The sequence below is a fragment of the Electrona antarctica genome, assembly GCF_951216825.1.
Source record: "Electrona antarctica genome assembly, contig: scaffold_407, whole genome shotgun sequence".
NCBI lineage: Eukaryota > Metazoa > Chordata > Actinopteri > Myctophiformes > Myctophidae > Electrona > Electrona antarctica.
Window position 1 is genome coordinate 26,933 of NW_027637863.1, and position 15,781 is coordinate 42,713.

General features: G+C 41.1%; 1 protein-coding gene across 1 annotated transcript; it reads left to right on the plus strand.

The window, feature by feature from the left end:
* Positions 1 to 3,695: 3,695 nt before the first annotated feature.
* Positions 3,696 to 15,574, plus strand: LOC306918602 (high choriolytic enzyme 1-like; the record flags this gene model as incomplete). The annotated part of the gene is made up of 7 exons (XM_079531494.1): positions 3,696 to 3,920; positions 6,970 to 7,018; positions 8,140 to 8,292; positions 11,071 to 11,188; positions 13,572 to 13,750; positions 14,855 to 14,936; positions 15,445 to 15,574. The coding sequence occupies exons 1-7, from the start codon at positions 3,849 to 3,851 to the stop codon at positions 15,572 to 15,574; spliced, it is 783 nt and encodes a 260-aa protein (XP_079387620.1). The 5' UTR covers positions 3,696 to 3,848.
* Positions 15,575 to 15,781: the final 207 nt, after the last annotated feature.

The following is a 15,781-nucleotide window of genomic DNA, read 5'->3' on the forward strand; positions in this document are numbered from 1 at the left end:
ACACCTAGCTGCTGTCTGGGCAATAAAAAAAAGTAAGAAACAGTGGTGGAAAAAGTACCAAAAGTATTCATATTGCAGAATGTCCCATTTCACAAGTTCAAAATGTGTACAAAATCTATTAAAAATAGCAGATCTACAAGCTCACAATGTGTCGCATTGCGACGCATTGTGAGCTTGTAGATCTGCTATTTTCAAACGGCTGAAATGTATGGGGTTGAAGTGATTACTGTATGTATGTATCTAATCAAAATTAAAATATCCAAAGTAACTAGTAACTAAAGTTTTCAAATAATTGTAGTGGAATAAAAGTAAAAATGTTGGCTCTGAGATGTAGTGGAGTAGAAGTAAAAGTACTGGAAATTGGAAATACTCAAGTAAAGTACAAATACCTCAAAATTGTACTTAAGTACAGTACTTAAGTAAAAGTACTTAGTTACTTTCCACCACTGGTAAGAAAAGAAAGTCACCACTTTCACCATGTTGTCCCTATTTTGGGGCATACCAATAATAGGAAACAAAATTAGAAGCTCTACAAGCTTTGTGGAGCTTGTAGATCGGCTATTTTCAAATAGCCAAAGTGCAGACTTTGAAAAAAATATATATATATTGGCCTGAAGAAACCTTATTTCAATAGGTGAATTAACCTTTGATTTCTGTTTCAAACAGGAGACGGAGATGGGGAGAGTGACAGTAGTTCTACCGGTTTGATTCCAGGTGGAACCTTGTGCTGCTGCATGACAAGCTGTGTAACTGCCCTCAATTTAATCACACTCTCCTGTCTAAATGAAATAAAATGTAAAAAATAACATTTTAAAAACCAGAATGTTTCTCAATAATAATGTCTTCATCATTGAACCTGCATCATTCTGAACCCACTTATGCCGACTATATATTTTATTATTTTAATATTTATTATTTTATTAACCCATTCTGGGCGGGAACCCCTTTTGGTGTTTTAACTAAGCATTATGTAATACTTTAGCTATTGAAAAATAGCAGATCTACAAGCTCATCGTATTTTTGAAAAATCGTGAAAATGCGGCACAAATCTTTGAATATATATTCAAGCCTAAGGTCCATGATATGGCCTGTATGGCAATACTGTCTGACTGTACAATGTCAAGAGGTGCATATTCATAATTATGCTCTGCAGTGTAAATGTAAGTGTGGCAGTGTAACATTTACACAGTGTCAATTGTAACACTCTCAGACTTAAATCGTCTAGTATGAATGTTTTGGGGTTCATTTTGGTCTTTTTGGACGTGTATATTCTATTTGTTTTATTACTGGGTATAAGCAGCGACGTGCACACATAGACATCAAAGGGGGCTTCAGCCCCTGCCCTTTTACCTAGTCTGTAAAACAACTCCCTTTTCCAGACCACGAATGCAGCATTCCCTATGGCGAAAGAAATGCAAATGCCACTCCTTTCCATGCCATGCCGGAAAGGCAGCATTCAGGAGAATTGCTTTGCCTGAAGACAGTATTTTGCGTTGAACAAATTTGTTTAGAAATCCATGTCGTACAACCGCATCTCCACTAGCTAAAGAGTGCTGGGTTGTGCTCCGAAAATAGCTGATCTTCAAGCTCTCAACGCGTCGCGCTGCGACGCGTTGAGAGCTTGTAGATCTGCTATTTTCGCTATTTTTCTTGGTCCAAAAGTGCCCTCTTTCGGGATTTCAGCCCCTGCCCCTCTTAACACTCTCTGCTGGGTAATGACACATTCAACCAGCTGGTTACAGCATGGGGAAATGTTAACTTTGAATGTGCTACCCGTGGAGAGCTGTTTAGACCCTTTGCCATGAGATTGAGATCATCTCTCTCGGGTTTGCAGACATTATATTATAAGAACGTAAAGGATAACATATTCAATAATCATTTTTGGCAGATAAGAAGTGGGTGAAATTATTTTTCATATGGGGGGGGGCGGTGGCTCAGGGGTGGAGTGGCTGGATCGCAACCGCAAGGTTGCCTGTTCGAACCCGGGCTCCCCCAGAGTTAGTGTCGAAGTGTCCTTGAGCAAGACACTGAACCCCTAATTGCTCCCGATGTGCTGGCTAGTGTATGAATGTGTGTGTGAATGGGTGAATTGATGCACAATCTATGTAAAGCGCCTTGGATAAAAGGCGCTATATAAATGCACCATTTATATGAGCAAAGTCCTGCTTTTAACTACTTATATATACAATAGACTCACCATATTATCATTATTACAAGAACCCAGAAATTAGTCCCATCAAAGGTAATCGACGTCTACTGGTGCTGGTTAACAATAGAATATATATAGTCACAGAATTATGTACAAAATTATTATATAATATTATTATCGGACCGAGATAACAATAATGCATTTTATTTACAACATGCTTTACATTCTTGCCGATCTCAAAGTGCTACAGGGACATACATGATGAAGACAATGCTGTTGTCAGTGGTTCTCAAAGTGGGGTCTGGGGACCCCCAGGGGTTCTCGAGGGAGTTCCAGGGGGTCCCCAGCAAAATGATAGTTGGAACCAAATTGACCACATTGATTTTACAATGTAAATTGGGGTCCCAGAGATAGAAATGCTGTTAAATGGGCGTCCAACGTCTGTAGGTTAACCCATTTTGGGCGGGAACCCCTTTTGGTGTTAGCATTATGTTATGCTTTAGCTATTGAAAAATAGCAGATCTACAAGCTCATAGCGCGCCACCGAGTGGCGCGCTACGAGCTTGTAGGTCTGCTATTTTTGAAAAATCGAAGAACGACTGACATAGAAACATAGCTTTTTCAGAAAACTGTCAGGATGTAGAAGACATTTTTAGAATCTTATCTCAGGTCAAAATAGTCAACAGGGGTCCTTGAAATGAAAACCTTTGAGAATCACTGCTAGAGCGGTACAAATGGGGGTCCGCGGGGCTGATAAAGATCAATTTGGGGGTCCTTGACATGAAGAAGTTTGTTTGAGAGCCAACGGTCTACTCTAAATGTTGAGAAAAATACATGTATTCTTTTGCATCGTGTGCATCTCAGAATGAACATTCTGTCTTCCCTAACTTGTGGGAGTGACACATTGTCCAGCAGCCCTGTACCCACGCAGCGGCACACGTGTTCCAGAGATTAGATATACTAGCTGGTTTCACCTGCAGATGATGGGAATGGGCAACGTGGCTTCAAGGTGAACTGTTCTTATCAACAACATATTTCCATGCTTCCATGGTGTCCAAAGCAGGACTCCAGCATAGCCTTTTTCTTCTTTTTTTTTAAAAAAGGCTTGGCTTTTGTGCCAAGCCTGAGGCCGATTCTAAAAAGGAGTTCTAAAGCCTGACCTAAGTTTTCTGAAAAACTTCAAATATTTATATAGCAGCATCAAAGTTTTTAATTTTTTGAATACTGTACATACTGTACAGAACCCCAAAATGGGTTCCCGGCCTGAGGGGGTAAAACACCAAAAGGGGTTCCCGCCCAGAATGGGTTAATTGATATTTACAGTGAAGACAGACAGGAAAGAGGGAGGGGGAGAGGGGAGGAGAGACATGCAGCAAAGGTCGTCATGAACGGGACACGAACACACAACGCGCTGTCAGGCCAGAGCCCATTATGTGGCATGATGCGCCTGGACCACTAGGCCCCCCTCCAGCATAGTCTTTATAAAGCCACCTTTATCTCTGTACCTTCCTGGTGTTAGCTTTGGGGATTGATTGAGTGAGTCACACATTTTCTGACCTCTTTAACGAGTCTTACATGTTTAATATATACTTCATCATCATGGGGCACTTATACTATTTATTTTCATACTTGAACACCATATGTCACGTTGATTTGAAAATACAATTTCTAACCCTGCAGGTTGTTATAGGTGGACATCATGGCTGTTTTGAGGATAACCCTGGGCCTTCTGGCCGTGATGGTGATTTTCACCATGGCAGAGGAAAACCAGGTAAGTGTTTCATCCTCTCTCTAGATGCTGATCCTTCTCGATTGCTTTGCACGTCTCCCATTATTAATGAAAGGCTCTCGTTAAAGGAGAATTCCATACTAAAAGGCTTTCTTACCTTTCTTTGTAGTTGTTACGTCCCCACCAAAGAGGTCCAGGTGTTATTTTGTGCAAAAGCTCCTTATTGGCTATTTCCCCTACCATAAGCCCTAAATGAATTGCATTGAATGGGAATTGAATGGGGTGTTGTGCTAATTGTGCAAAATTATTATTATTTTTTATATATCCTCTGTTCATAATGTAAATAATATCCCAAGCGGCACACTTTACTACTTATTTCGATGGAAATAAGCAAATTAGCACAACACTGCATAGCCCCATTCAATTCAATGCAATTCATTGAGGGCTTATGGTAGGGGAAATAGCCAATAAGGAGTTTTTGCACAAAAAAACACCTGGACCTCTTTGGTGGGGACGTAACAACTACAAAGAAAAGTAAAAAAGCCTTCTAGCATGGAATTCTCCTTTAACTCTTTGAGAGTTTCAAGGATTTCTATATAGTTTTTAGACTTCTCTATGGCAGAATGGCGTTTTTGAATGATTTATTGAAAATTCTCTGTTGTGAATGTGTGACAACGAAAGACCTTCAGAGAAAGCTTGGCTTGTCTGCTTCCAGGAAAAAAATGAACTGAGTTGATAAAATGTTTAGTTTTTGTGTTGGAAGCCATTTAAAAGAGCCTGCATTTACACTGGGTAGTGTTTCTAGGACAACAAAAAAAGTTATGCCCGGTTGAAGTTTTATTTTCTAAATAACTTTTTTTCTGCTGGGCGTACATAGCCATGCAATATCTCATTTTAAAGGGTGAGTTGTCTAGTTCAATTAAAATAAAATAAAAAGTTTCTCACATGTACCACTGTAGATATTTTGCCATCTATAAATAGCATGGTCAGTCATGATCAATCTGACCTATCCAGCTAAAAGTCCCCCTAGCTCTGAAATGGAACATCATATAAACTCAATTCTTTTTTGGGGTAAAATTAGACATTCTAACGCACATTTTGAATTTTTGATATATACCATGTTTACATAGTCTTACCAGTACCTTGTCTATTCATGCATGTATCTCAAAAGCCTGTTGTGAAGAAACAGTTTTGATAAAAAACACATCCAAGGACATTGTTTTGATATGACTTTGTGCCCATGATATGTATCAAAATATAGACTTGAATGTATACTGTATTATAACAAAAAATTGGGTTCTTACCATCTACCGTTACAGAGTAAATCACAGTTGAAACTCGCTTAGTCAAACCATAAACCTCAGAATAGTGAACAAAATAGCCATGACAGGTCTAACTAATTGTAAAAGCGTCTTTTATTTTTTATGACTACTAACATAATACAATTATAATAAATATTACAGAAAATAAATAGGCCTACATACAAAACAGTTGTCCCCAAACTCCCCAGTGTCCCCAAACCACTGCATTCCAGTTGTTCTTGACGGTGTGTGTGTGTGTGTGTAGGCTAAATTTAAAAAAAACAACAACTGAAATGAATGAATGCATCCGGTTCAGTGTCGGAGAACTCCATCGCAGTCTTGACTCTTCGTCTTCATCATCATCATCCTCCTCCTCCTCCTCCTCATCTGATGCCAGTTCTAAATATATAAAAATAAACATTTAGCTGTAGTCAGCCCGGCCAATAGCCAGTTGGGGGGGGGGGGGGGACGTAGGCTATCTGACATCATCGTCATCATCATCATCACACGGAGACACACTAAACAATGTACAATCATGATTGTATACAATATACAATGAATGCGATTATCATGCAAGCTCAGACGTCAATGAAACGTCATACAGATCTTATATAATACGCTACTGTTAGCTTCACTCCCCGTCCCCCCTCCGATCCTTGTAGCAAGGTCATCATAACCACGCGTTGCTTCAGTAAACGATGCATGTTTGTTCTCCGTCTTTGTAGACAGTAAATAAAAGGAGCGAACATTACTCTAAAGATCAGATCGCCTATAAGGCAATATAAAATACTTGTACTGCCATGCGTGCATGCCTGCTACGATACATTTGTACTGCACCAACCAACCGATCGACACCAACCCCCCCTCCAGCCATTAGCCAGCACCAATGCACCAACCCCCCCATTAGCCAGCACCTTTGGTGCTGGCTAATGGCTGGGGGCCATCGTGGTGAGTCATTCTGGCGTCATGATCTGACTAGTAGTAGTAATTATCCAAGCATCTATTTGTAGCGATCATCTTATGATTTCTGATCACTATAGAAGGGCATTTTCTACAATAAGATTACCTCAAAACATTCCGGGTTGATCGTCTTCTTCAATGGTTTCCCGGTATAGCTCATCGGACGACGATGGGGAGACAATGAAAAAAGGAGGGAGGGAGCAGCGAGTCTCGCTGTAAGCACTGGACCAGGGCTACTCCGCCTGGAGAAGGCGACTGGGACGCGTATGGATCAATACTACTACCACAAAACTCGCTCAAATAAATAGTACTGATTTCAACTTTTTCTGCTAGAAAATCGCTCGGGCGAGACGGCAAAACAGGCAAAACAATAAACTATGAAGACTCCCTCTGCCCCCACTGTTTACAGGGGGTGGGACCAGCTTCCAATGGCAACACGTACACGTGTGTCACGTGACACGGGTTTTCTGGGTAATGTAGTTGGAATATAAGCTCAGGAATTTAAACAGCGCTTCGGAGCATATTAATATGTTCCAATTGGCGTCATTGATCATTTACGGAATTCTGATGCGTCTTTCACCTTCTAAGGGTTAAGGGAATAAGGCACGTTTTGATGTATATTTGTCTTTGCAAACATAATATCCTTCTGTCTTAGTACTTGCCTTTTTGCATGCAGTGCTTATGTTAGGTCAGGTAAATGTGTTGTTTTAATTTAAATCCCCCCCCCCCCCCTCCCCACCTCTCTCTTTTTGTCTCTAAATTTGAAGCAAATTCTTTCCGTTCAGAGATAATTGAATAATAATAAATTATTTTTGTTTCTCTTTTTTTAGGATATTAAGTCTGCCTCTGAAAGAATTGAGGAAGCCAACCGTAACATAGGTGAGACGGTCATTTTCTGAATGAGATAAAGTCGGTAAGAAATCCGTGAGATATTTTAATGACAGCAATTAGATTGATTGGTCAATATCAGAAAACTGTAGAAGCTCATTCTTACACTTAACGTCTAATATGAAATCTCCTGAATTATGATCCCATAGACCTCAGTGGTGGAAAGTAACTAAGAACATTTACTTAAGTACTGTACTTAAGTACAATTTTGAGGTATTTGTACATTTCCAATTCCAGTACTTTTACTCCACTTCACTCCACCTCAAAGGCAAATATTGTATTTTTACTCCACTACAATTATTTGACAACTTTAGCTACTATAGTTACTTTGTACATTATTATTAAAAGAAATGTGAGCACTTTTTCCACCACTGGTCACTATCAGAAAAGCTGTAGAAGCTCATTCTTAGACCCATTTAGGTTAGGACAGTTTTCTGAAATACCTATGTTTCTATATCCGTGGTTCTTAATATGTCATGTCAAGGACCCCAAAAATGATATGAAATTGGCCGCCGACCCCCATCTGAAAATATGTTGTTCCAGGGACCCCCCAGAAGCAAAGATTTGAGTTAAAAACGTCTGAAAGAATATATATTCAAAGATTTAAGGCAGATTTTTCAAAAATAGCAGACCTACAAGCTCATAGCATGTCGACATTTTTCAAAAATAGCAGATCTACAAGTTCATGAGCTTGTAGATCTGCTATTTTTCAATAGCTAAATTATAACATAATGTTTAAAACACCAAAAGGGGTCCCCGCCCAAAGCAAAGTTCTTTGTTTAACCAGGGTGAATGGACTAAGCTCGAGATGCTTGTTTACAGCCAGACCCTGCTCATAGAACATTTCAAGGTAGGGGTTCAATGCCTTGCTCAAGGGCACTTCAGCGGTGGTAATTTTAACATGCCGGTCCGGGGATTCGAACTGGCGACCTTCCGATAACAAGACCGCTCCGCAAACCGTTCGGCCACCGCTGCCGCCCAAAATGGATTAAAACACCAAAAGGGGTTCCCGTCCTGATTATGGGTTAAAAAGGTCTAATATGAAATCTCCTAAATGATGATGGCATGGAGCTGATTTCACAGTATTGTCTGTCTATATGTATTGTCTGCAGAGCGTGCTGTAGGCGGACCCCGGGTGGTGGACGACATCGCCTATGATGACTCTGAGAACAAGAACGCTGATCAGTGCACCTCCGGCTCCTGCAAGTGGCCCCAATCCAGCGACGGCTTGGTCTACATACCCTATGTCATCGCCAACCACTACAGTAAGCAACCCTCCATTCTAAACCTCAGTGTTATATGCATTATTAGGCCCTATATGTCATCGCCAACCACTACAGTAAGCAACCCTCCATTCTAAACCTGTTTTCTATGCATTATTAGGCCCTATATGTCATCGCCAACCACTACAGTAAGCAACCCTCCATTCTAAACCTGTTTTATATGCAGTATTAGGCCCTATATGTCATCGCCAACCACTACAGTAAGCAACCCTCCATTCTAAACCTCAGTTTTATATGCATTATTGCACTTTAGAATGCACTTTTGATGCACAACAGCACTTTAAAAAACGGTGCTGGTAACGTTTTGTTTTTAAGGATAGCACCATGCCACTTTATTTATGTATAGGTTGTGCGTGGTGTAATTCTGAACTTTTCCATATGAATTGCACGTCATCATACATACTGGGGCTCTTTTTAAATGTTTGTCCATGTTTTTGTTTTAGTTTTTAGCTTGTGTTTTTTAAATAGGCTCTATGTTTTATGTTGCACTGCCAATAACTGAGGGGAAACGGTATTTCATGTTCTTTTGTATGCAAGTACATAGGAAAATGATAAGTATAGTGATTCTGATTATTAGGCCCTATGTCATCACCAACCACTACAGTAAGCAACCCTCCATTCTAAACCTCAGTGTTATATGCATTATTAGTAGGGGTGGGACGATATGGGTTCCTCACGATACAATATATATCGCGATATTAGGCCCTCGATAACGATAATATCACGATATTCGATATATTGCGATATTTGCGATATATCGATATATTGTATGAAATTTCATCAACGATATATCACGATATCTGCAACTACAAAATACTTGGAACTGAAAAAATGCAGCATTTTGTATTCCCACAAAGCTGTTTGGAGACTTTGGACAAATCACCATCCAGTAATTCAGTACTTCTGGTTGCTGTGGAATGTGAGTGGGATTTGCTTTATTTTAGCTGTAATTTCCTTCTTTTCTAAACATGTTGTTCATCACTTCATTATGAACAACATTTCAAATCAAATTAAAAAAATATATTTTAATAATCAATATCGATTATTTATCACGGGAGGACGTATCGATATATATCGCCATATCGATATTTCAGCACACCACTAATTATTAGGCCCTATGTCATCGCCAACCACTACAGTAAGCAACCCTCCATTCTAAACCTCAGTTTTATAATGCATTATTAGGCCCTATGATGTCATCGCCAACCACTACAGTAAGCAGCCAGTGTGGTTTTTGGCAGCAAAAATTTTGATTTTAGTTTTTTGTCATTAGTCTCTTGAATAGTCATCATTTAGTTTTAGTCACATTTTAGTCACCTGGAATGTCTTAGTGCTAGTCTAGGTTTAGTCGACTAAATATCATAGGATTTTAGTCGACTAAATCTACAGTTGATTCAGTCGACTAAAATGTATTTTGCCGGGCTAATTGATGCCGTCGTAATGACTGATTTTACACTTGCTGAAAATAGCAGATCTACAAGCTCACAACGCACGCGCTGTGACGTGTGCTCACATTGTCTCGATTTAGATCGGCTAGTTGAACTATTTTAAAATAGTAAAAAAATAGCAAATACGTTTAGGGATAAGGGATAAAGGGTGGCGCAAAGATGGAGCCCAAGATCTTGTCTGTGGACAGTTTTAGATGTAGTTTTACACACCATTAGGCCTATAATGTTTTTATTTTGATCACAAGACCCAATTACTGAATGTCAAGTCTCCAGGTTTTCTTCAGAATATGACAATTATTTACTACGACTCTATGGCACATTAGGAGTCCACTAGTTGGCTAGTAGGCTACTAGTGGTTCTCAAATGTTTTATTTGCAAAGACCCCCTTAAGCCATTTTGGGCAGGAACCCCTTTTGGTGTTTTAACGTCGAAATAAAAGTCTTTTGAAAGAATATATATTCAAAGATTTGTGCCGCATTTTCACGATTTTTCAAAAATAGCAGACCTACAAGCGCTATGAGCTTGTAGATCTGCTATTTTTCAATAGCTAAAGTATTACATACTGCTTAGTTAAAACACCAAAAGGGGTTCCCGCCCAAAATGCGTTAAAGGAGAATTCCATGCTAGAAGGCTTTCTTACCTTTATTTGTAGTTGACGTCCCCACCAAAGAGGTCCAGGTGTTATTTTGTGCAAAAGCGCATTATTGGCTATTTCCCCTACCATAAGCCCTCAATGAATTGCATTGAATTGAATGGGGCTATGGGGTGTTATGCTAATTGGCTTATTTCCATCGCTCAAAAATCTATATTTTGTGTATATGTCCTCTCTTCATAATGTAAATACTATCCCGAGCGGCACACTTTACTACTTATTTCGATGGAAATAAGCGAATTAGCACAAAACCCAGGGCTTATATTAGGGGAAGTAGCCAATAATGCACTTTTGCACCTGGACCTCTTTGTTGGGGACGTAACAACTACAAATTAAGGTAAGAAAGCCTTCTAGCATGGAATTCTCCTTTAACTCTGAGAGTGTTCGAATGGACCCTTACGGGTCCATTTGGCTCCATTCGAACACTCTCAGAGTTACAGACCTGTTATGGTCATTCAGGGGTATCTATTCATGTGTTTCTGGTGATATTTTGTCCACCCTGTCTGTCTGCAATAATGGAATGTTGACAAAAATGTCCACCACCACAAGCCAACATGGCGATGACGACCCCTGGGCCCCACACCCACCCACCCACATTCAACTCAGAATGAAGTGTACAAATGAAACCAAATGGACCCTGCATAATGCATATCCTTCCAGGCTCTCGGGAGCTGTCCATTATCGAGCGTGGTCTGCAGTCTTTCAACAGCATGTCCTGCATCCGGTTCATTCGCCGCACATCGCACAGAGACTTCCTCCACGTCCAGTCCCTCGAAGGGTAATGCTGAGTTAATTGCCTTCTCCTATAGAGCAGGGGTTCTCAACCCGTGGGTCGCGACCCCTCGGGGGGTCGCCAAATTATTTTAGGGGGTCCCCAAATTATTTAAAAAAAAAAAAAAAAAGATTTTTTCTTTTAATTTTTTTTTCACGATTTTTCAAAAATAGCATACCTACAAGCTCGTAGCGCGCCACTCGGTGGCGCGCTATGAGCTTGTAGATCTGCTATTTTTAAATAGCTAAATTATAACAATGCTTAAAACACCAAAAGGGGTTCCCGCCCAAAATGGTTTAAGGTTATTGTAGCAGTCAATTTATATTGGGGGTCGGGAGGGGGCGGGGCGGGGGTCCCGAGACGTTGCCAAAGCATTTCCGGGGGTCCCCGCCAAAAACGTTGAGAACCCCTGTCCTATAGAGCACCGAAGTCCTGACGTCACTGCCCTCTACTGACGATTTGCATTGTAATCTCCATAGGGGGATTTTAGATCGCCTCATATAAGAACTGTGTTTGAAAAATAAACCGATCACCCCGGCCTTTTCACTCATATGGATATGAAGCATCGACTGAAGGTGGAAATGAACAAATATACCCAAAGAGTAACAAAATAAGCATTAGAAACGAGTCAAAAAACCCAGAGCTAGACTACATTTCCGGGTAGGGGGGGGTGGCTGCATCTGCCCGTCGCACAACAGAAACTGAATGTCAATTATGTTTATTTTTATTTTATTGGTATTTAATGTTTCGTGGTTAGTACGAGTCGAGTCACCACCAGCTGAGCTTACGTCAACGAGGAATCTCAGGAACGCAATGTGTTGACAGCTGGGCGTGACGTATATTAGCAGCGACATTGCCTTCATATGTAGTTTCAAGGCTTTTGCGGCCACATTAATTCCATTTTCTCCAGAAACTGGCTGTATCAAATATGAATGGACATCATTAACGACGCACAGCCACTCCCCTGACAGAAAGGCCGGGGTGGTCGGTTTATTTTTCAAACACAGTTCTTATATGAAGCGACCTAAAATCGCCATATGGAGAATAAAAAAATACATGAACCTGTGTGTTGGTGCCCTCTACTGAAAGTGACGTCAGACTTCGGTGCTCTATACACATCCAACACCATTCAAATAATTATACAGTTTATTATTGATTGATTGATTGATTGAAATATTTATTAACAGTTTGCAGAATTACAGTACATTTCAAGCACAAACTCAATACAAAGACTGTTAACTGTGGAGTGGACGACCCAATTAAACATTACACTTGTTTACAAGAGGGTCCACCTTGTTCAATTCATCAAAACATTTAGAGACGTACAAATAGAGGGGGGGGGGGGGGGGGGCAGTTTCGAATTGCAGCCGTCCGTAGGTGCCCTTTGAGAGCGGTTTTGAAGGAGTCAAGGGATTCACATGTCTTAATGACTGTTGGTAGGGCGTTCCACATTTTGGTGGCATAGGAGCGAACAGAATTTAGTCCCTTGTTTGTGCCGAATCTGGGTTGTACATGGTTCGTTGCACTCCCTCTGGTGGTGTGGGTGTGGACTTCGTTAACATTAAGGAAGTATCTAGACAGGTATCTGGTGGTGTATCGAATCTTGTGGACCAGACCCATTGCAAGATTATACGAGCTACTATTCCAACTAGGAATCTACTGTTCCAACTTTGGCAGGAATCGGTTTTCAAAACTTCATTAGGATTCACTACAAAACGGGTGATTATGATTGTGAACTAGATTATATTCCTCTGAAATGTATCCAACTTTGGCTCCAAAACTATATGGAATGAACTTCCCATTTCAATCAGAACTGCAGAGTGCAGACTCACTCCCAATCTCCCGCCATATTCATTAAAATCACCTCTTCAGACTCCATCGTATAAGCCCGTAGCATTTGCATTAGCCTCAACGACCTTGCAGGCGTATGCAAAGCTAAACTCATGTAATTTAGATTTTATGTAGCACTCTATAGTGTATACTCATAGTTTCATTGTACAGATATTCTACTGTTAGACGGATGTTAGGCTCTTATTTTTGTTATGTTTTTTTTGTGGCTTTCGCCTTTATTTTACATTTTTTTATGGAGGGATAGACAGTAGGCTGACAGGAAATGGGGAGGGAGATGGGGGGGGGGGGGGGTGACATGCAGTGAAGGCCGTCGGGATCGGGAGTCGAACCCGCGGCACATGCTGCCAGACTGGATTACCAGCCAAGGTGCCTGGACCGCTGAGCCACGGGCCAGGCAGGTGTTAGGCTCTTATAGCTTGCTTATGATTCTTGATGACTATTTCTATGTATTTGATGTATTACCATGTGTTGCTCTTGCTTACTGCTCTGGACTAAGACTTATAAGAGCGTCTGCTAATTGCCTACATTGTATCTCCAGGTGCTACTCGTATGTTGGTCGTATGTACTACGAGCAGACCCTTTCTCTGAGCCGTCAGGGCTGCCTCTACCACAACACGGTGCAGCATGAGCTGCTGCACGCGCTGGGCTTCCATCACGAGCAGTGTCGCAACGACAGGGACCAGTACATCCGCATCCTCTGGCAAAACATCACTCCAGGTGGGGGCCCGCATAAGATGTGGCACGCACGCACGCACGCACGCACGCACGCACGCACGCACGCACGCTATATATATACTTTTTTTTTACACTCATGAAGAGTACAGTCTTATATACAATGTAGGCTTTTCACAATCTCCATGCAGTTCACAAATCCAATTAAGTGAAACAAACCAGTAACTTTGAAATGAACACTTTTAAAAATATCCTCACCTTCGTCGCATACTGTCATACAGTCGCATGCAGTCCCTGCATTCAGACTTCACTTTGAGAGTGAATAGGTGTCAATGTGTTGGATTTAATGTGGCAGCTAGCGGGGCCTTCATTGAGTCTGTCGTCTCCTTTGCTGCCATTTGCTGGTATGGTAATTAACATTTGTGTTAGACAGGGAAATGAATGCCCTTAACGGGGTTGTTAAGGGGACTAGCAAGATTGTGGGGGTCAAATTCAGCTGTCATATGTCATATGTGAGTCATATTATAGGACGAGCAGGTGCTAAAAGAAATCAATTAGAGCAGACAGCTAGCCTCTCACCCCCTAAACCGGGAATATGAATTCATGCCTTTCGTCCAATGGTTAAAGACCCCTGTAACCAAAAACAACAGGTACAAATTCTCATTTATACCTAGTACCTCCACTCAGGCCATCAACAAGGGAAGCAGGAGCACGTAGCTGCTGGTTTCAGGGATGGGTGGTGAGGATAGTTGTATTTGCACTTGGTTGCACTTTTGGTTCTAGTTGCACTTAAATGTAATAACCTGTATATTGTGATGTTGTTGTTGTTTATGTATGTTTTACTGTGTGTACTGTGTTTTTAGACTTATCATCTGCTGAAAAATTAATCGCCCAGCTTGGGACAAGCTGCATGACCTTGACCTTGACTGCCAAGCTACACCAGGCTTTTCTCGCGCGTTTTCTCCCGCGCGTGCGTTTAATTTAGGTCCAGTCCTATTTTAAAAAACGCAAGCGCGGGCCGCGCGTTTAGGGTAAACGCGCGAGAAAAGCCTGGTGTAGCTTGGCCGTGAGGCCTGGTCGGTGATTCATTCAGAGGAAGAATATTGTTCCATTAATGTCACTTATTATTAATGTCACTTTTCTCTCCAGGTTTGGAGTATGCCTTTGATAAGGAAAACACTCTGAACCAGGGAACTCCATATGACTACAACTCTGTCATGCAGTACCACAGGTTAGTGGAGAAAACAACGTTATTTGAAACCACTGAATTGCAGTTGTGTACAAACAAATAATTAGAAAGAGGAAAAACAACAACAAAAAAGTGTTGTACACTGCCCTTTTTTCTTCTTTCTAATTATTTGTTCGGCCCAATTTGTTTTGTTTATTGTCATGAGTTGTCACCCTCCGAGTTGGCTTTGTCCGTTACTTACGGTTCTTTAACCCATTTTGACCTGAGATCAGATTCTAAAAAGTTTTCAAAAATAGCAGACCTACAAGCTCGTGGCGCGCCACTCGGTGGCGCGCTACGAGCTTGTAGATCTGCTATTTTTCAATAGCTAAAGCATAACGTAATGCTAACACCAAAAGGGGTTCCCGCCCAAAATGGGTTAAATAAATACTTTCTGAAATCGGGAAAAATGTATGTGAAATTCTCCTCCTGGCCGCTCCTCGGGGGCTCTATACTGTATATATAGGACAAACTATTCAATATGCGTGTGTTTTATATGATGTGATTTCAGGTATGCCTTCTCCGACAACGGCTATCCCACCATGGTAGCCACTCCCAACGCCAACGCGGAGTTCGGCACGGCCACTGAGATGAGTCAGAACGACATCACCAGACTCAACAGGCTGTACGGCTGTAAATGAAGAAGCCACGTATATCCTATAGGTACCTCCATACACATGCACCTGTTAACCCATTTAGACCTGAGGACGCGTCTGTGTCGCCTTAGCTTTTAACCACTTTAACCATTGTTTTAAAGACTTTAGCCGTTGAAAAATTGCAGATATACAAGCTCATGAGCTTGTAGATCTGCTATGTTTGACAAATCGTGTAAATGTGTGCAAATCTTT